This window comes from Apteryx rowi, unplaced genomic scaffold (genome assembly GCF_003343035.1).
Source record: "Apteryx rowi isolate R43461 unplaced genomic scaffold, aptRow1 scaffold_972, whole genome shotgun sequence".
NCBI classification, from domain to species: domain Eukaryota; kingdom Metazoa; phylum Chordata; class Aves; order Apterygiformes; family Apterygidae; genus Apteryx; species Apteryx rowi.
Genome location: NW_020451285.1, coordinates 128,044 through 148,834, shown reverse-complemented (window position 1 = coordinate 148,834; position 20,791 = coordinate 128,044). Strand labels below are relative to the sequence as shown.

The following is a 20,791-nucleotide window of genomic DNA, read 5'->3' as shown; positions in this document are numbered from 1 at the left end:
TGAAGCAATCCTTCCCTCTGTCCCCAGCCACTCTTTCCAACCTAATTGGGTTTTATTTTTGAATTAGTTTAAATCCAGCTTATTTTCACTAATTTTCACTATTTGTTTTCTCCGAATTAATTTAAATCCAACTTATTTTCCACCACTGTGTGCCCGGCCACACCAACACTTGCACTGAAAGAAGGAAGTCTCAGAGAACTGATATAAGCAACTAAAAGTGAGGCAAAGAGGAGACTACCTCTTTAGGGGACAGTAAACTGGCTGAAGTTGTCTTCAAGCCTAAGAATGGTCCCGTACATGCCTGCTCTCTCTCGCTTTTGCCACTGCCATGGTAAGCTCCACTGCTCCTTCCTCTGTTCTTGCAAAAGACAAGTAACTGCACTAAAATGGAGAACAACCAATGAAAAGAATAGCGCAGTCATTAATTCTGGGTGCTCCTTAGGCTTAAATAAACTAATTGTTACCTAGAGTTCTATGTTTGATCAGAATAATAAAATATTTGTGTTACAATTKTAAAAATGTATTGATCAACAGCAAAAGAGGGTATGAATTTGTGTCCATGAGACCCATGAGCATTTGCAAATAAAATCTGCTTCACACATTTTATGAATACCTTGAAACATGAACATTTCTGCACAAAGCTTCCTTATCAAGAAATAACAGGAAGAAATTTAGCAATAGTCCCATTTTTCCACTTCTGAATGCATTTCTGATAGCCAAAAAAATAAACTAAGGCAAGCTATACCTGCATTGAATTTAAAAAAGAGCAGAGCAAAGGTTGGAAAAGTTCCACAGGTGAAACCTGCTGCCAAACTAGTGAAATCACAGCCACTCAGCTGATACTGTACATGAAATTCTATTTCAGTGTAAGGGATGAAACTTGGTACTGTAAAATGCTAAAATAGAAAATCCATTTCCAGTACTTCCATATGCTCTTTATTCCCCTCTTTTTGTTCTCTTTATTTAGATGTGTGTTTCTCTCCCAATGCTCTCTGCATTCCAGATTATCACCACCTTCCACAGTCATGACCTATGAAGTATTCATTCAAGAAAATTCCCATCTAGTAAACTGGTAAAGAAAAATGAGGAACACAATCATACAAGAGACATCTGCCTTACTATCATCTATGCTGTAGATTCAGTAATGAATTCACTTACACTGATTATTTTACTGACTATTTTTTGCTAATGGAAAGTAAGGCTATATGGGTGTGACCATATTATATTCACTGAGGTCATTAAATGCAGACATTTGACTTTGATGTGTACTTCTAGCTATCAGAAATTGGGAGCTTAAATCTAGGTACTAGGCAAAATGTACAGCCTTCCTGGGCTGGACCCCAGGAGAGGCCATTAAAAATAAAGTCCCATCTACCGTGTTCAGAGWCATATTAATTGCCAGTCAGGCAGCATGAGCATCCAGTGGACCAGCTTTCTCTACTGTTAATAAAAATCAGTAAAGGACATTCTATTGMACATAGAGAAGTCACCCTCCAAATAACAGTGACATCTCCTAATTAAAAATCAGGTGATATTTATTCTACAAATATACAGATGCATTCATCATTATTACTGTCTTGTTGATCAAGCTGGTAATTCTTGAGCTAATTCATGAGATGGGGAGAAAGACATCAGCGCAATTCTAATATACGAGTAAATATATGGCTTACTGAGCAAATATATTTAATGAAAACGAAAAATGTTAGCTGTGCAAGAATTATTCCCTGGTATCTTTCCATGACAGTTAAGAATAGGATATTATTCTCCATTGCTATGTTCATTTGGAGACATGAGTATTTAAAACAGGAYGATGGTGTTTTTAGAAAATATCCAGATTTAGAAAAATAAACAATTATCTGGGGAAAAAGTTCTGAGTTCTGAGCTCATAAGAGTTATACCTACTTGTAAAACAACCTTCAATCCCTCCAAAAAAACACCCCAAACCAAAAAGTTAAATAGTTCTGCTTCTTCCTCCTCCCTTCGCTTGCCTTTACTTTTTTGGCAAAAAACATGGCTAGGCTTTAATTTTATCTTAAAGTTAGGGTTTTTAGTCTTTGGACAAAGTCATTTATACATGATGAAGATGGAAAGCTTTTTGCATTAGCAGAGAGATTTCACCTTGAGTAAACTGAAATGGAAAGTGATTGATAATACCAGAACCAATATATTCAGAATGTTAATGGCCAGATTTCATAGAACAGAAATACAGCAGAGCTGGAATAAATGAGGCAAAGGCGGCACTCAATTCATTTGAAGAAAATAATGTCATAAAAGCCACAAAGGTAGATTTCATTTCATCATCATACTCAATACATTTAAAAGATTGACAATAGGCTAGTGAAATGGCATACTGTCTTTACATTCTGCCTGAAAGCTTTGCATACAACAGGTGAGACCGAGATACTGCAAATGAAATCATCTGCACTAATTAATGTCCATCCAATACACAGCACTAATTAAGAAACACTAACTCAATCAAGAATCTGCGTGCTGTTGGGAACTTTCAGAAGACCACAATTATTTTAAGCACTTTCAGTGTCCAGACTGTGCCACCTTCCCCACGCTGAGGAGCCCTTTACCCTTCAAGGAATACAGCTATACTCTTAGCAGAATCTCATCCATTATTAACTGCAGACTCTATTTTAAGATTTGGGTTTTAGCAGGAGAGTTTTTAGAGTTTAACTGCAATGTACCTGGAAGGGCTGCCCACCTGCTTCCTTGCTTTGGCAGAAGGAAGCTTGCCCATCTGGCTGTCTGCGGCAGCTATTGCACCTTTCCTAATGTATACAATTATCTTTCCACATTTTAACCCTGAGTTTTGTCAGCTGAAGAGCTGAATGTAGAAAGTTGCCATAACCAGCTTTGCTAACCACTTGCTAGTGTCCTCATAAGGATTTTATTTTTAATGATTCAGAAGATGCCAAGGAAGAACTGAAAGGTCAAGAAAACTGAGCTATAAGAAATGGATATGCTGTTTTTAGGCACCTCAATTTGACACACATGGAGAACAGTTTAAATTTCTGTTTTTCTGCCTTTTTCAGGACCCCCCAGGGCAAGAAACCCAATTAGACCCCTTAACGGACCATTACCATATCCATGATTACAATATGTACAATTCACATCTATGTTTATGGGCAATTTTAATTCATTGACAGAAATATTACAACTTGACACAATCGTGTAATTCTACTCCTTTGCTTTGCTATATTAAAATGAATGTGAACAGTAGCATAGAAGGAAATAACAGTTTTAGGCAGATTTCTGTCTTCATTATATAATTCACACTTTGTCCTCAACCCCTTATATTCACCGGTATTTTGCCTTCTCCAAGTTTTACTTTGTGTCTTCAGGCAAAATAATTATAATGTCTTACAGTATAATGGCTTGTGATTTAAACACAAAAATGCTCCATTCTACAACTTTTTACCGGAAAGAGTCTCAGACTTTTTCCCTAGCGTGGGCCAAATCTTATTAGATCACTTTTTCTTCCATTCAGAGCCACAATGATCACCTCTGCTAACAAATATGAGCAAGTAGCTCTGGAACAACTATAGATACAGCTCAAGGAAACACAATATACAGATTATTTTGTTTTTTTGTTAGATTTTTTTAAAGTAGTAGTAATTTTTAATTACTCTTCCAGGCACTTAGCACCAGGGTTGGGGGGGGAGAGAAAGAAGATGAGTATGGCTAACAGCATGGGTCCAGCCAGTACTCCGTGAGCCATCAAGAAGGGCTCTGAAGATTAAAGTCTGAGGAAACTCTGAAAAATGTGCTCACATTAACTAGTTTTCAGGGAATCTCTTAAAAAAATTCTTGCCAACACTATGTTTCAGCAGGAATCAACAAATGCGTATGTGCCTTTTGTTAGCACTGTTGAAGATTATTAACTGCTTTCATAACTAATATGCAAAATGTGTAAAGAGCCAGGAAAAATAATGGAAAGCTGTGTCCACTTGGCTCTGCATGGGAAGTGCCTGTGCAGCTCAGTCTTGTTGCAAAGCACAAAGAGACTGTTTCTTGTGTGCATTAACTGAGCATTTCCACAGAACATAAATTATTTTTATTTGTTCCTGGCTTATTCTTTAAATTACTTAGCTTAAATCCATATGATTTTAAATGCTCTTTCAAAGCAATCCTATTTTGGATATGGGGACTGCAGTATTCCACAGTGTGTGTATAGTTAAAGAATTAGGATTAATCTTCACTTACATTGCAGAAAGAACTCAATACCCCTAATTAATTGGAATAATTCAGTAATTTTCTGGAAGCATTAGTGTTTGATCCAAGAAGCTATTAAATGCACTAGGGTTTTTTTTTGTCATATCACTAACTCTCAGAAATATTTTTTGTGTGTGAAATTAAAAACAAATACGTAATCTAAAAGTCAAGTTATGTGAATTTAAACTGTTTACACCAATATGCTTCTCCATATGGACTACTTTTCTGCGGGTAGAACAGGACTTAGAGTGTAGCTTATGTTGCTTTGGAAGCATTTTAAACAAGCCCCAAAAGCCATTGTCATTCCAGAACAGGAGTCTGTACGTGAGACTTTAAAACAGATAAAACTATTGTGATTTAACCACAGCAATACGGGAGGCAAATGCTGGGTGACATGGCAGTGCAAGTCTGAGAACCAATGAGTGCTTTGCAAATTTCTATGGTTTTTTTCTACTTCAGACTAGAAAACTAGCCTAGAATGTTGCTGAATATCTTCTGCTTTGTAACATGTACAGACATCACAACAAAATATACATATTAAACTTTGTGATGGCATCATCTGACTGTAAGAACACATTAATGAACACAGCATTGACAAACAGCACATACAGATTGTATACTTCACATACATCACTAAAATTTTTTATGGTAAAATAATAGAAACTATAATGCTTATATTCCATGTCAGTGCTATAGTGCAAGATTGTCTGTTACAGTACACTAAGCTGCAACTTTTAACTTAAAAAGTCTGTAATAGCCAGTACACATTAGGTTGTCTATAAAATATTTAGGTACTCATTGTCAACGAAAGTAAAGACAGGACAGAAAAGAAACAGAGAAAGAAGCCTTACCCTCATGAAATGAAGAAGAGTTACCCATGGCAAAGAGATGTAAATAGGAAAAGCTGGATGAAATATGCGTGGAAAGTAAAGTAAAGGCATCACTAAAAATAGGGAAAAAGAAAACAAAAGAAGTGAGGAGGAAAAGGGAATGGTTCATCTTAGTAATATATTCTGAAGGCTAGTTTGCCAGCATTTTTTGTAAGGCTTGTGGAAGGAAGCAAAAGCAAGAACAACAGTGGTAATAGCTGCCACTAGAACTACAATCAGCAGTCATGTTGCTGAACAGGACTTGCCCTTGTCAATACAAATTGCAAAATTGTCATCAGTGCTGTATTATCATCAAGAGTTTTAAATGTCAAGTCACAACTCAGCATAACATGCTAGTGAAATCAAGCCATGCACTAACATTTACATAAAAATAACTTTTTATATATGAAACTGAAAGAGTGTTACGCACAGTGTTACCCATCACCTCTGCCTTGCTCAAGCAATTGCGACTTTCTTGGTTGGTAAAGTTAAGTAAAATTTTTTATAGATGTTTTTAAAGGTGTGGGGGTTTGCGGTTAAAGACACCATTGACACCAAAATTTTTTGGTGTCCACTGATGCCAGAACTTTCTGAAGTGGAAAATTTCATGGAGGATTAATAGAAAAATACCTTTTCCAAAACAAGCAGTGTTTAACACACTGATCTGGAATGAGGGACCTAAACTGCACACAAGTTTTGAACCTGGATCCCTCAATTCCCTGCTGCAAATTGTTTCGCATTTGTTGACTGAATTGGTGATTTTTTTGTTGTTGTTTACTTGTGGTTTGTTTTTTGGGGGCGAATGTACATGTAAGGACCTTGTTCTCTGCCTTCTTCCTAAAGGTTTTTTCTTCCAAGAAAGGAACCAATATAGAAAGCCTTAAAAAAGGCATTGCAAAATGGAAAGCTACTTGCCACCCAGCTTTAATATGCTTTGCTTTTATAACCAATGCATTCTCTCCAGTGTTTTTGCACATACTGAAAGACTGAGATTTATAACTGGCTATAGGACAGCAAGCGCTGAGAAAGAGACAGCCATTATCCAGTTTGCTGTCACTAGTGCAAAAAAGCCAGGAGAGTGCTGTAGCACCCATCCCGTGATTTGCTATCAGGGCTTAGCAAAAGCATGAAACTGGGTTAGGCAACTTGCAGCTGACTGCTGCTTCTTCCCCTTTCCTCTACAGGAGCTCTAAGCATCCTGGAGTCACATTAGGGTAATGAAGGAATAAAGAGTGACCCAGTAACCTGACTGGTCATATACCGGAGCTATTACAGAAGCCATTTAACTTCCATACTCTCCAAAGGCTCCTAAGCCCTGGTGTATCTGTCACATAACTCCACAGTAATTAGCTCAACTGTGAATTTGGATTACTGAAAAGAAAACAAACGGCTAGATTTAATCATATCAATTTTGAATGGAAGGATGAACCTTCCAGTCAAAGCTGAGGAAGCTGAGGCTGTCCTCGCCACAGAGTATGTGATGCTGGGGCAACATGCGTAACACATACACAGTTAAATATTATATGGACTCACACTGCCCAATCCATCAGTGGTCTGAATACACTGGACTCCACTCAGTCATCCATCCTTTTTACAAATAACTCATTTACCCACCAGATTTCACCAATCCACTATTCTCTTCATTAATAAATCAGAAATCTAACACACTTATCATAAATCTTTCCAATAACACTACCCCATAAATTGTCCTCAACTGCAAACCTCTCTGCATAGTAAAAGACATTAATCCACTGTGAATTGTTTTGGCTCATGAAGCTCTAATTTATCACTCTACCCTCCTCTTGAAGGGCTGTTTATTTATCTAACAATATTTTACAGGAGCCATCACAAGCCTTCTAAAAATTCTTATCAGTTATGAAATTTAGGTCAACTTTCACTCCAAAATCTTTTTCTTTTCTTTTTTTTTTTCTTTTAACAAGTTGTCTAACAGGGTAGAATAACATGATTTGCCCTTGTAAATGCCATCCTGGTTTGACCCTATCATGTTATACTCATCTAAGTATTCACACTATTCTATCCTTGGACTCAATTTACTGTCTGTGTTAGTGGTAACATTAGGTCATCAGCTAAACCCTTTGCAACATGCTGTAAATGTGGTTTGGTTTATGGACTCTTGCTGGCTTTCTATTCTCCATTAAAGAACTGAGTTCTGGAAAAGAATAAAAACTAGTCTACATCACATATCCTACCTATCCTTCCAGAGGCTTTGTAAAACAAAAACAAAAACAAAACAAACAAAAACAAATACAAAACAAAACAAAAAAAACCTTCTATGCTTTTATCCTGATAGCAATCCCAAACAAATTAGCACTGGGATTAAAAAAGTTTTCTTTCATCACACTGTTATATGCCATTTGCATTGATAGCTTTCTCTTTTAAGTAAACAAAGGCTTGCAAGCTTTGAAGCAAATTTATAAAAATGGGCAATAAACATTAAATGGTAGAATTTGACTATATTTCCATACCATTCTCTAAGATTAATTTCTACAACAAAAACATTCATGGAATTTATTTCCAGCTTCTAGTTTTTCATGTTTACCCCAAATAAAAATCTAGAAAAAACATATTACTTGGTTCTCCAGAACAATGTTATCATCACAAACCACCGCAACAGCAGAAGACTAAAAAAAAGCAGCCATAGGGATGCCAAAAAGCTCATAACCCCATGTGAAATCAACACAGTGCTTTAATTTTTACGTTTTCATTAAAAATCGATCGATAAATGAAAGACCGGGCATTTCAAGTGTGAAGACAAGGCAGGTCTGGCTGCTGAAAGCCCAGTATTTTACGGAAGCGGCTGACCAGGAGAGCGGCGGCGGCAGGCGGCCGGCACCGAAATAGCCGTTGGGGCGGGGCGCAGCTGTTGCGGCCGGGGCAGACGGGCAGCAGCAGGTGTCGGGGCGGGGCGCGCCGGAGATGGCTGCCGCGGACCAGCGCCTCCCGGCACAGCGTCACTCACCCWCCCCAGAAACACCTCCCGCCCACGGCAAACGCCAAAGGGCCGGAGGGCGAGAGCGGAGAGGAAAATCACCCACCTTTGCTCCTCTCAAGGTGGTGTCCTGATTAAGCTGTTCGTGTTTCAGGAACACGAATTACTGTTTTAAAAAGAAATGTATAGTTTTTCCCTCAATGCTCTAAGTCAAATGGATTTTTCTTTAGTTTAGTCTCTATGCCTTTGTATTAGGAAATGCACGGGTTATTTTTTAACTGCACCAAACGTAGAAGCTTTTTACAGCATTAAAAATATGGCAGCATTAATATTACATCTGTTAAACACGTATGACTTACTATCATTGGCCTTCTGACTTGTCTCTGACTTTGAAACAAAAATAACAAAAAGCCCTTCCAGTCAAAATATCTCACCATTTCATATTGGTTTGTTTTTTTAAACAGAAAAAAGCAACAAAACAGGTCAAGCAGAAATGTTCCTTTAATTCTACAGTTAAAATTTGATATAAATTCATTCACATTCGTTGCCAAATCCTCAATCTGCCTTTTGGATCATAACGGAGACATTTATGCTATAAATTTCTTAGGCAAACTAAAAAAGCACTATAACTTACCAATGTCGTTGCTTCTTTCAGAGGAGTCTTTCTCTAGAGTGCCAGGCACTGCACTGCCCACTAATTCCACTTTCGGACTATCACTCCTGCATTTGGAAAAATGAGAGCAGACATTTTATTGGAGTTTGGGGGGGGGGGTTACAGCAAATTGATAGCTAACGTGCAGTTAATGAAGAGAGAGGGAAATATTCTTCCTTTGTAGCCCTGGAGTTACAGCACCCTGTCAGGGAGAGCAATCTCCGGTAGGCAGGCATGCTCTGCAGATTAACCTTATCTCATTTCTCTTTAACACCTGTCAAWAAAGCCTATTTTAGACCCTGAAGCGTCCTGAGCAATTCTTCAGATGTTCACAGCATTTCAATGCAAAGGAAATCTAAGGGCACAGGGACATCCTTCAACATCTTATGTGTACTTGTTTCTAATTAATTGGCTTGCATAAACTATAGTGATGGGTGACCTAGAATGCTGTAGACAGGGAGAGAAACTTCAGGCTAGGGTAATGTGTTTCAGCACTTCCTAGTGTTTACTCATAAATGCAGCTCCTTCACCAATAAAAGATTCTTTCTTGTTTTTGCACATTGCTTACGAGATCAGACTATGAAATCTGTTTCCACAGGTCCAAAGAAACAAGATCATCTAGTCTGTCTGAAAAAAGGCTTTGGAATACCCGAGTGTCAAAAAAGCTGTGATACTTTATAGAGAGGAACTATTTTTTTAATCTAACAGGAATTCATACATAAGCAACATTATTTTTCATTCTTCATAGAACTTTGGATCCCACAGCTATTTAAGTCTACAGAAATCATCTAGCTATTGAAACTTTTTTTTTTTTTTAATAAGAGGGCCAGTAGTACATAAGTAGCTCTGCATTGCACAGGTCACACAAACAAATCTCTGGGACATTTACTGTGATATTTCAAGACAGCAACAGTTCAATTAATGCAATAAATTGTATTTATCATCATGAAACATTACCAGGTTGCTTAGCAAAATCACAGTTTTTTCCACAATAACTATCTCCAGCATAGTGCTGCAAGAATTATGATGTACACAAAACAATGGACTTCGGGTAAAAATACAGCTCATCCCTGAAACAACCCAGGTAGATGATGTATTCCTAAAAACAGCAATAATTAGCCATTGACAAGAAAACATTACGTGTGCTTCCAAGCCTTGTTGATTTTTCATTTTTCTCTGCTTTTGACACCATACTCTGGTGAGGAAGCACCTGAACTTAGGACAGCAGTTTACGAGCCAAACACAAAGTCACTGCAAATCCTGTTTCAGACTTTAAGATGGCTGTGATAGATTAAAAAAAAAATTGGAAAATTTTTTATAAAACTAGAGGTGCCATGGTAGCCATGGTAGGGTGACACATTCTAAGAGCCCCAAAAGATGGACAGCCAGTTCATGACCTAAAAAACAAACTAGTTTTGCACAATTATCAATATGGCAGACAGTTTGCACCAAGAAAGAAACAGAAGAATTTTAACATATTTCTGGAACAACAGATTGATGTGTAAGAAATGAYGGTATTCCAAGTGATCTACCCGATCGATTAATTTCCCTATGTCTTTGTCTTTTACTTTTTTTTAGTTGCTTATATATTTGTAAATATTTAAGAAGCAACATAGTTTCTTGCCTGACATGGCCAATGAGCATCTGACTGCATGCTCTGTTTTGCACTTTCATATTTCCTAGCAAATTGAGAGCATCACATGAGTCAGCAGTGCAGTATCCTGCAGATGTGCGGATACTGTTTTGGAGGAAATTCTTAGGTTGGTGTGATTTAGGGCTGAAAGTCACAACATTTACAGTTTGAATACAAAAGAACCAAGACATCTGACATCACCAAAAAAAAAAAAAACGAAAAAAACCAACCCTCTGGTGTCAAAAGAATCAACAGGCTTATGCCAATCTACACCTCTACTGCTACAAAAGGCGTAGAGCCAGCCCTCCTTGGTCATATCATCTCCTTCCCTTCCCCGCGTTGCCACCACAGCCCATGCAGATAGGCTGTGAGATGATCATCCTGAAAGAAAACCCACACCAACAGAAATCCCCTTGCAAACTGATTAATTGCCACCTAGACCAACTCCCTGACCCATATGGCTGAAGGGCCGCAGGAATGCTGGTGCTAACAAAAGGGAGGCCATGGGAACAAGCTGCCAGGAAAGGGAGCCTGCCTGCTTCAACGGCAGCATAGCCTCACATTGGTCTAGACTGACTGTGAAAATGCACTTTCAGTAGGTCTTTATGACTTGCTTACCCCAGAGAATTGCCTCATTGGTAAACTGTATAACCACTTGTATGTCTGAATAAGCTGTGAAACCCCTGGAGCAAATTCACAGTTATTCTCTATCCTGCACGGTTTTCGCCTCTCCCATTGCCCTTCAAGTTCTAACCTGCCTCCAAGGAAGCAGTATTATATTTGGAAAAACAATCATTACCACAAAAAGACAGTGAGATGCATGAGATATAAAGCACTTAGAAGAGAAATTCTTCTGCTAACCAGCAGCAATGGAAATCTCATGGGAGTCGCTTTATAAATCTACAGCAATTTTTCCCCCTAGAATCAGCAAAAAATTCTGCTGGTTCTATTTTTATTCTAATTGCCTTAGGTCTCACAGATTCTGGAAATGGACACCCCAAAGTCTTAAAATATCTATCTTATTAAATTGAACTGGCTTTAAAAAAAATGTACAAAACACCTTATAGAAATGACCACTTTCACATGAAGTTGCACGGTTCTTAATTATTCAAATAATTCCAAGTCTATTCCAAGGATTATATAATTATGTGAACTTTCTGCCCTTTTCCTATAAGACACCCTCACAGGTTAGAGCTTACCAGGACAGAACAGCTATATGAGATAAATCCATTAATTTGAATTAGCTGATAAAGTAATTCAGAGTGAAACTGCTAGCACTTGTGACCTTCAGAAGAGCATCATCATCACCTTAAAAGTCAGCTTTCCTTCTAAGTTTTAATCTAATCACTGTCACAAGTAAAGCTCTTTCAAATATAATGGTATTAGGCACAAAGAATGAAGTGTTTTTTCTATGCTAGCCACAGCAGAATTTGGATAATTAACAAAACAGTTACTATTTAGATATGCTTTTTCACACAGTTAACATGAAAATTGAAACATCTGAGAAAAAATAAAACAAGGTTTATTTAATTACAAATTTCTGTAGTTAGAAAAAAGGAAAGCAGAAGAGAAATAAAACAGCTAACCACAGCTATAGTTCAAACAATATTTACAATAGCAATCCGGGCAAAGCATAGAACAAAGGAATAGCTACACCATTACATGACTCGCCAGCAAACCGAACACTAGGATATGTACTGGTCTTGCCAAGAAAATATCACTTGGCTAAATCTAAAGGCCATAGCAAATACTTGCTTTCTCAAGCATGTCCAAGTGATCAGCAGGTGTGGGCTATACTTTTGAAAAATTGGACAAGCATATTCAAAGCCAAGGTGTCCAAAAGAAGCTGTGGCCCTAGCCCATGGACAGAGGGGCAAGCTCTCAGGGTTGCACAGTCAAAGCACTTCAGTAAAATGAAACTGGCAGCACACGGCAAGCACCAGTTCTTTATGTGCCTCAGACCATGCTGAGAGTGTCTGTTTAACAAATCATATGTGGAAGAATGAGGGGAATCAATATCTAGGATTTCTATTTTATCCCACTCTATCCTATACTCCATTCTGGTACTTAATCCACCATTATTAATATAGTACATCTGAACTCCATTAGTTCAATGGCAGCTAACAGTTCTAATAGTTCAATAGTAACATTATTTCTGTATGTCTTCTTTCTACTATTTCTGCAAGATATGCTGCTCCCTATTCTAGGAATCTACCTTTATTTTTTTTGCCTATTTCCCTCCATCGCATATGAGAGTCTACAGTGCCCAGCCCAGAAGCTGATCACTATAATGTAGCCATCTAGACTTGATTAGGACTTTAGGTGAGGCATTTAATTTCTACAACCTTTTCCCAGCTCTAGTAGAGAGTAAATGGATCTAACAGTTGTGTTGGAAAGTAAGTTCCTCAGTGCTTGTCAAAGGCTGTCATCACCTCTGATATACAGCATCATACAAACTGCAGAATAACAACAGAACAACACTAGAGCATAAGTCACTTGATAAGCAGTGTTCTGCAGCAGCACCAGCTTAAAGGACATGCTGTGAAGAAGCATATATTTTGCTAAAAATTAATCTATAACAATCAAAGAAAACAGACTGAAACCAAGCTGACAGTATTTGAAATGGCTATTGTCTAACACTGCTCCTCAGTACAAGAAACCAAGCTCTTGCACTGAATTAGTGCCCCAGTTAAGCTGGAATAATTTGAGGTAAGTCAACAGTGGCACAACATACCGATGTAGCTATTTCACAAACATTCTGCAACGGAAACTATGACATTTTAGTGGGAATGAACTAGCAATGAATGGTCCAAAACCACTAGTCTTGAAAAGATAGTTATGATACAGCCGGATTACTAGAAGGGTGAGTTTTTTTTCCTCTAGGTTCTTTAAATATGTTTTACCAGGAAACAAACAGTGACATTAGCTGCAAAATCTAAATTCTATAAATATGTTTTCTTCCATTAATCCAGAAAGCACTGGACAGAGGAAAAACAATACCTTGTGTGAGTCACAGGCACAACTGGTCTTTCTGGTCGTCTCGGGGGCAAGGTACCAGGTCTATTCACAGAGTTTGCTTTGGGTGGCCGAGGTTTCTTCGGAGGTATAGCAGGAACTGAAGGCTTCTGCAAGTCTAACTGTTTTTGCTCTCTCTCTGATCTTTCTTTAAATCAATTAGTTCCAGAAAAAAAGAACACAGATATTATTAATTGAAATTCATTTGCACAAGTCTACAATTAAACAAGAATTCCTCAACTGTAGATATACTGGACAAAAAGAATAAGCTTATGCTCTTCCCACTTTTGTCTTAAATCATTCTTTATGTAAACCAAAATGTTTACCACAAATCAGATGTCTGCACCATCTGAATATTATGCATATAATTCCTCATGGCTGAAGTGTGTGCGCAGTGTCTGAATGTGAATGGCATTTTTGATGCTAGCAACTCACTGGTTTCTGAGCATATGTAAAAAATAAAAAGAATGGCAAGAAATTACATACCATATGGAATAATATCCCATGAGCACAACTTATATCAAATTATATTATGAGACAATACTGAGTTAAAAGGGCACAAACACAAAGATAATAACGGTGGATATTATTACCGGTCTATCGAACAATCAAAGCAATATCATTTTTGAAAAAAATTTTGAGCGTTTCAGGTAAAATACAGTTAAATGAAAATGCGAGCATTAAAATTCAGCAATGCCAGGCCAAAATCTGAACATGCAGTTAGAGCAACAAAATCCATCACAGATATGCTCAAGTGCAGGTGCAGGATGTAAACCCCTCTGAAAAACCAGACCTTTTATTTAGGTGTTTAAGCACAGATATATGCTTAATTTTTCAGCTTCCCAATGAAAAAATTGGATCATTTGGAGAACAGATTATGTCAAGCACAAAACACATGAATAACTCATGTACATAATATGCTCTAAATTCGCAGCATAGAACAAACAAGCACAGAAGAAACTAAGCACATCTGCCACACCATAGAAAACTAGATTCTTCTTAAGGAAAGCACAAAACTCAGTGGGACCTGAGTTTCACTTTCCTTATCTTGCTCTGTCAACACTCCATTTCTTTTGACAATACTGTCCACGATATGTTGTGAATATTACATCTTTGTATATACATAACAGGTGTTTGGAATATTAAAGGGTATTACTTTATGGGTTCTGGGTTTCTGTCTGAGAGAATCATAGGTCACGGAATTAATCAACAGAAATTTCTTTTCCCTGAAAATACTAGCAGAAAAACTTAAATGAAATGGCGGCATAATGCATTTCAATGTTTACCTTTCTCAGTAAAGAAACAGCAATCAAACATCTAGGGACCAATTTATTACTGTGTTTTTAAGTGATCCAAACACTCTAAATGGTTTGAGTTACACTGGCTAGGAACACACCAGTGGGCTACTAGGTAGTCTAGTAAAGACGGTGAAAACTCACACTTCCATTTTCTGTTTAAATAAAGAACATAAGCTGAATGCTATGAGAAGTTATAGCATATGAACATCTCAGGCACAGAATAAATCAGTATAGGAATCAAAGTTGACAGCAGTACACAATACACATTAGAGTTGTAATAGTCCAGTAAGTGATTATTGTTCACTGCCTAATAGTTTTTATTCAGTACACTTTTACTTGACCTAATCACTTGGTCCTCTGTAACGTACCTTGAAGTTATTCCAAAGTATTGTATAATTTTCACACCCTTATTCCTATGACTATTTATACTGCGTCAGTGTCCAAGAATCTCAACTATGTATTAAGGACTGGCTAAGCTTTGTCCTGTACCAACCCACAGTATAAAGAAAGTTCCTGTGCCCACCCATACTGCCATACCACACTGAACAGTTCCTCTCATCCCCTGGTATTCTACAAATGTAGACGTGATTCCTGTGCCTGTTTTTCAAAATCTAAAAAAGTTACAGATATTTATAGCCTGGCACAATAATATATTTAAACTTCTACCATTTCAACAGTTGGCTTTCCAAATTCAAAAACAGAAAGCACAGGTTTTTATTGCGAAGACAGCCACATCATGTACTGCACATTACCAAAACGAAATATATGTAGATAAAGTGCTAAAACAACACCTGCCAGATTGCTAAGACATTTATCTGGAAACAGATCGATCTTGGTGCAGAACCTGAATGTTCTGGCACTAAATTATACCTGTGTATTATACACTTACTCACGTGCATACATGTGCCTTTTATCAGGCTGCAAATTCAAGCACTTAAAAGGTAAGAAATCCTATAATTAAGCTTGTCTATACAATYGAATAGTCCACTTAGGTGTATGTAACTTGACACCATCTTCAATTAGACAATCAATACAACGGTTTTCCCAGTGCTATTCARCACACTACTGAAGGGTTCATTTTCTCAGCAGTGCTCTCGATGGTACCATGCCTCATTTTCTGCACAGTGTTCAAACCTGGCTTCGAAGACAGAATCTTTTTATTTCTTCACAGGCTTGCCTGAGAGCATTTGTCACTATTATAATGGAGTGATTCATAAGCATTAATGACTATATCTTCACAAAACCCCTCTACGATGCAGGAGAAATGTCAACCCTCTTTTAACTAGAGAATCAAGGCATATAGATGTTAAGATAAAAATATGCACTAAACTGGGGTACCTTACTTCATTGAGGACCTGCATTTTACTGAGCACTGAGCTTTTGATAGCATTTTATGTATTGAGAGCATATCTCCCCTTGAGGCTGCCAGGACAAGTAACACCTCTGGACTGTTACAATACCCACTACAATTGAATTCTCTGAATTTAGCCTCAAAGCAACCGTGGGATCCTTTCCAAAATGCATATAATCAGAGATCTATTAGAGTGGAAAATAAACATCCAAATAATACCCTTAATGAAATCTACCTACTGAGGAACTAGGAAACGAGGATGCCTCTCAATTCCATTCACCCCTTCTTTCTGCAAAAATCAAGCAGGAAAGCACATTTCATACCTTTTTCTTCTGTTCGATTAGGAAGGCATTCTGGCCTTTCAGGAGGTACCTTTTTGATTTCATGCTTTCGATCGGTGGTGCCTGTCAAAGAACAGAAAATTTGGAGTTCTGACAAGCCAACAAGCCCTGATACAAGGCTATACGAGATTTAATTTTGCAATTTCTTACACTTTTTAGATTTTCCTACTTTGAAAATTTCTTGCTAAAATTGAATCTAAATCTATTTTCAAATATAACTGCTTACATCATAAAGGACAAAAAAGAAATTGCATGTTTATGGTTTCACCATCAAGTTCACGCTTTGCAAAGAGGGAACCTGAAAAAAACATGCCCATTCATCATTTTCAACATTCTCTGAAAAATTTCAATAATTACAGATTTTCACATGAGGACAGAAATTTAAATTTTGTAATCCTTTAACTCTGTAGACGTACTAAACTGGARAGCAATTCAATAGTGAGGAAAATCATTTGTAACAGATCAATTAGTGTGGCATTTCTGCCAAGAAAATATTTGAGAAAGATGAATATACAGCTTTTATTTCCCATTAAATTAAAAAAAAAAAAAACAACAGTCTTTTTACTTCTAATACTAGCTGTTCACTTCCACACATTAAAAGGATGAGAATATTAGTAACGACAGCATTCGGAGTGACTACAGGCATTTTAAATGAAAGCTTTTGGCCTAGAGGTGTTCAGGTAAGCATCTGCTTACCTTGGAAGGTTACCAYAGTCTTGGAAGTACTAGGGACCCTAACATAGCAGCTTCTGTTACTCTGAGGAGTATAAGAGAAGTAGTAGCAGCAACAACTGGAAGATTTTGCACAAATTCCCTGGCACATGCAAGATGCAATCTTCTAGCCCACATTTTTTAAGAAGCACTATTCTTGATTTTGGCTTCACTGCATTGGCTAGCTACTAGGTGCTAATACCATTTCAACTTAGCAGTGTTGAAAACTTCTTTAGGTAATACTATTAGTATTTCAATAAAAATTACAGTAGATGACATCCAAGAAAAACAGAGGAGGTAGGGCAGGGAGTACGAGGTAATTTTTTGCTTCAGTCTATTCTATTGTATGCAGTTCTCAAATACATTTACATTTTCTGAATGTGCAGTTACAACTCTCTTCTGCAGCTGGTTCCTAGAAATCAGTAATCATTAGTGCAAATTGCTCATCAGTGGTGATTATCAGCTATTGTTTCTATATATAACTGTGCTATTGAATAGGCAACATTTGTATAACCTATCATGCCAATAAATACTTCTGAATTGCCATAAAAATATTTTACTTCTGAAAGAAAAAACTGCTGCTAGTATCCAGTTAAAGCCATTCTAAACATATGGGTTGKGTCAAGCACATCTTGACAATCTTGCACATATTAGTGTGTTCAAGGAGAAATGGCACCTATACCTAGGTAGCCACCCATATATAATTACCGTATGATTAATGGACATCATCAACACACCGATGGACATTCCTGCGCCATGTCTACGGCAACAGACCTACAAACACTTACGAGCTCCCAGGCTCAGGTGTACTCCCTACCTGAGCCCTGACCCCACATTAATGCAGGTACCAGGCACGTACCATGCTGCCCCTGGCGTAGCTGCCCGGAGAGGGCCACTGGAGCATGCTGGCTGTAAGGAAGCTCAGGTAAGCTTCAGGCAAGTTCCCAAGGGCATTCAACAGGGTACTGCCACCCTTCAGTGGGTGCTCACCCTAGAGATCGAGTTAAATGTCTGTTTCTTTTCAATGACTATGTAAGGAACTTCCACTTTTAAAATTTTCTAAGGTTTTCAACTTAATTTTTAAAGTAGCCTAACACAGACAGCCCTGATGGTCTGCTTACAGCTTAAACTAGAAGCATAAACTTCCAGCTTCACTATAATACAAACTAGCCCCCTCCTTTACATGGGTAGCAGTTGTACTATAGACAAAGACCAATTGTACTTTTCTGCTTTGATTTTATACCCTGCATCAGAACATACTGATATTTAATTATTTAGCCTGCAACTGACAGTTCTCAGTTTATTCATCCTGCTACGACAGGCTAAATATGCAGAAACATTACTGGAAATTGTTACCTACCATTAACAGCAAAGCCTGACAGGTGCAGATGTGGTAAAACACAGTGTCATCCTGGTAAAGTGATAATTTGGTACAGTAGAGGATGGCAGGATGGTAATAAGAACAGAATGATTTTCACCTCTAAATGCATTTCAGAAGAAACTCTTGTGCATACTCAACAAGGACTAGTCAAAGACGGACTATGAAAACAAAGAACAGTAGCCTTGGCTTTGCCACAGGCTCAGGTGGCCTTAACCAAACTGCATCCCTTATACATCTGTTTTTCCTTCTGCAAATGGGCACATTACCCTGCTATGGTGACACAGTAAACGTGTTGGATGCAAACAGGAAGAAACAAGTTAAAAGTATTATTTTCCCATTTTACATTAGAGAAATATGAGAGGAGTATAAATTGAGAGAAATGTAACCTTTTATAGAAGTTTTCCAAAATGTATAGGAGGCTATAATTTTAGTTGTCACTAAGACATCTTTAATATGCAAGCACCACTAGATGGCAAAGTTATACTGCTCTCTTCAGACAATCATCCCGTTAGATCAAGGGTCTTAAAATTAAATCTTCTTTATGTTTTCAGGAGTCTCAAGAAGAAACGGAGAATAAACCATGGATGTCAATAAGCAAACAACATATTTATAGTCATGATTCCATAGTCAAAGAACTGCTTGGTAGAATTAAACTATCTGAATTACAAACTATTGATTCACAGTAAATTGTACTGGTGTAACTACTACTTCTATTAGTAGGTCAAGACTGCAATGGAGGGAAATTTACTTTTTAAAGCACTGAAAGTTGGAACAGACCACAGTGAAAAGAAAAATAAAAATCTGACTAGATTGGCTATGTTAGTTTTCTTCTTTCTAACATGTCCCAACAGTGGGGGAAGTGGGAAAGCTGCTGTAGAATTTACTAATCTAAATTACCCATGCACTTTTGAAAATTTTTATTGAAAGGTCTCATTTGAACTACAAATAGAAATACAAATAGCTTTGCCTCTCAGTATTTAGACACAACTCAGTTTAACATATTGCAAAAATAGCCTTGATAACACTCATCCATTTGGAGAACATGGTCAGCCCCTTAATATATTTGCAAAACAATTGTCTACATAACCAGAGTCAAGATAACTCCTTTAAGCTTTATACTTATGATTACAAAGTGTACTGAAAAGCACAAATTCTTAATTATAGCATAGAACCTGGAGACAGACCGCTGGGCTCCAGCATTCATGCAGATCTGTAAGGTCTGAGCTATAACTCAGATGGGGCCACTGAATTACAGCCAAGTTGCCTAACATGATGGGAAAAAAGCTCTTTATCTCTAGAATAGATCAGATCTATAGGCATAAAGTGGATGTGGTTCCCTACAACAGATATTAGATTCCAGCATTTAGGGCCTAATACTACAGACATGAACACAATCAACTTAAGTCAAGAAATACAGTCTCTGGAACTGGAGAGCTTACTTTAAAAAATTAAACTCTAGAATATCATGCTTGCTCCAAATTAGCAGGTTTAAGAGGGCAAAATATATTGTTTAAAATGGTGCAGATGGTTGGTTTGCCTGTAATAGATTCAAAAAGCAGATCACAGTCTTTCAGGGTTATTTCATCTTTTCACATTTTGATTCTGATTTACTAGTTGGTTATACATTTCCTGCATATCAGTTTTGATGTAGATGAGCTCTATATACATTTGAATACACATATTTAGACTGAGATGTGTTCACTGACACATGCTGTACAAAATCAGCTACACCTTACCTGATCCTTGCTTGATGACAGGAGCTGATGGAGGTGGTGGTTTCTTAGGTCTCTAAAATTTAATAACAGAAGAAAACAGATTGCTTAAAAATTCCCATAAATCTTATTCACACAAAGGTTGAGTGTAATCAGACCTTGCTTAACATTAAGAATTACACGACTTGAGACCACAGATCTGTCCTATATTTCACCACAATTAACTTCATTAAAATAAAGTTTAAGAGAGAAAATAGAATTGACATATACCATGACATTTTTCTGCTTTTATAATTTAAATTTCCTGCTTGGAGGAAAAAAAAAAGTCCTGTTTATGTGGCTTAAGATTAGTGAAACACATGATCTTTGGTATAGTGAAGAAACCTATTTAATTAAAATTTAATCTTGTAAATATTCCAACCCATTTTGAAAAAAAACAGGTAGATGTGGTAGGAGCTGAAGTGTGTTCTTCTGACTCATAAATAGGGCATGAATGCAGAACACATGAAATGCTGCAAAGGTTACATTTTATTCACTTGCTATGATACCAATTATCAAAGTTTTAGATGTTTTGCTGAAATGAAATAAATTATTCCAATCAATCTGTATAATTTATTTTTACCTTCTCTGTTATCACCATTTGCCTATAGATCTGTA

At 37.3% G+C, this 20,791-nt stretch overlaps 1 protein-coding gene across 3 annotated transcripts in view; it reads right to left on the bottom strand.

The window, feature by feature from the left end:
- Positions 1-20,791, bottom strand: part of LOC112960531 (SH3 domain-containing kinase-binding protein 1-like) — a 155,518-nt gene that overhangs the window by 9,791 nt on the left and 124,936 nt on the right. For all 3 annotated transcript variants that reach the window (XM_026054877.1, XM_026054878.1, XM_026054879.1), the window contains exons 8-11: positions 20,159-20,210; positions 16,313-16,393; positions 13,326-13,488; positions 8,675-8,760 (exon numbers count right to left, since the gene is read on the bottom strand). In XM_026054877.1, coding sequence (XP_025910662.1) covers positions 8,675-8,760; positions 13,326-13,488; positions 16,313-16,393; positions 20,159-20,210 — 382 coding nt within the window. The remainder of the gene's footprint in view (positions 1-8,674; positions 8,761-13,325; positions 13,489-16,312; positions 16,394-20,158; positions 20,211-20,791) is intronic.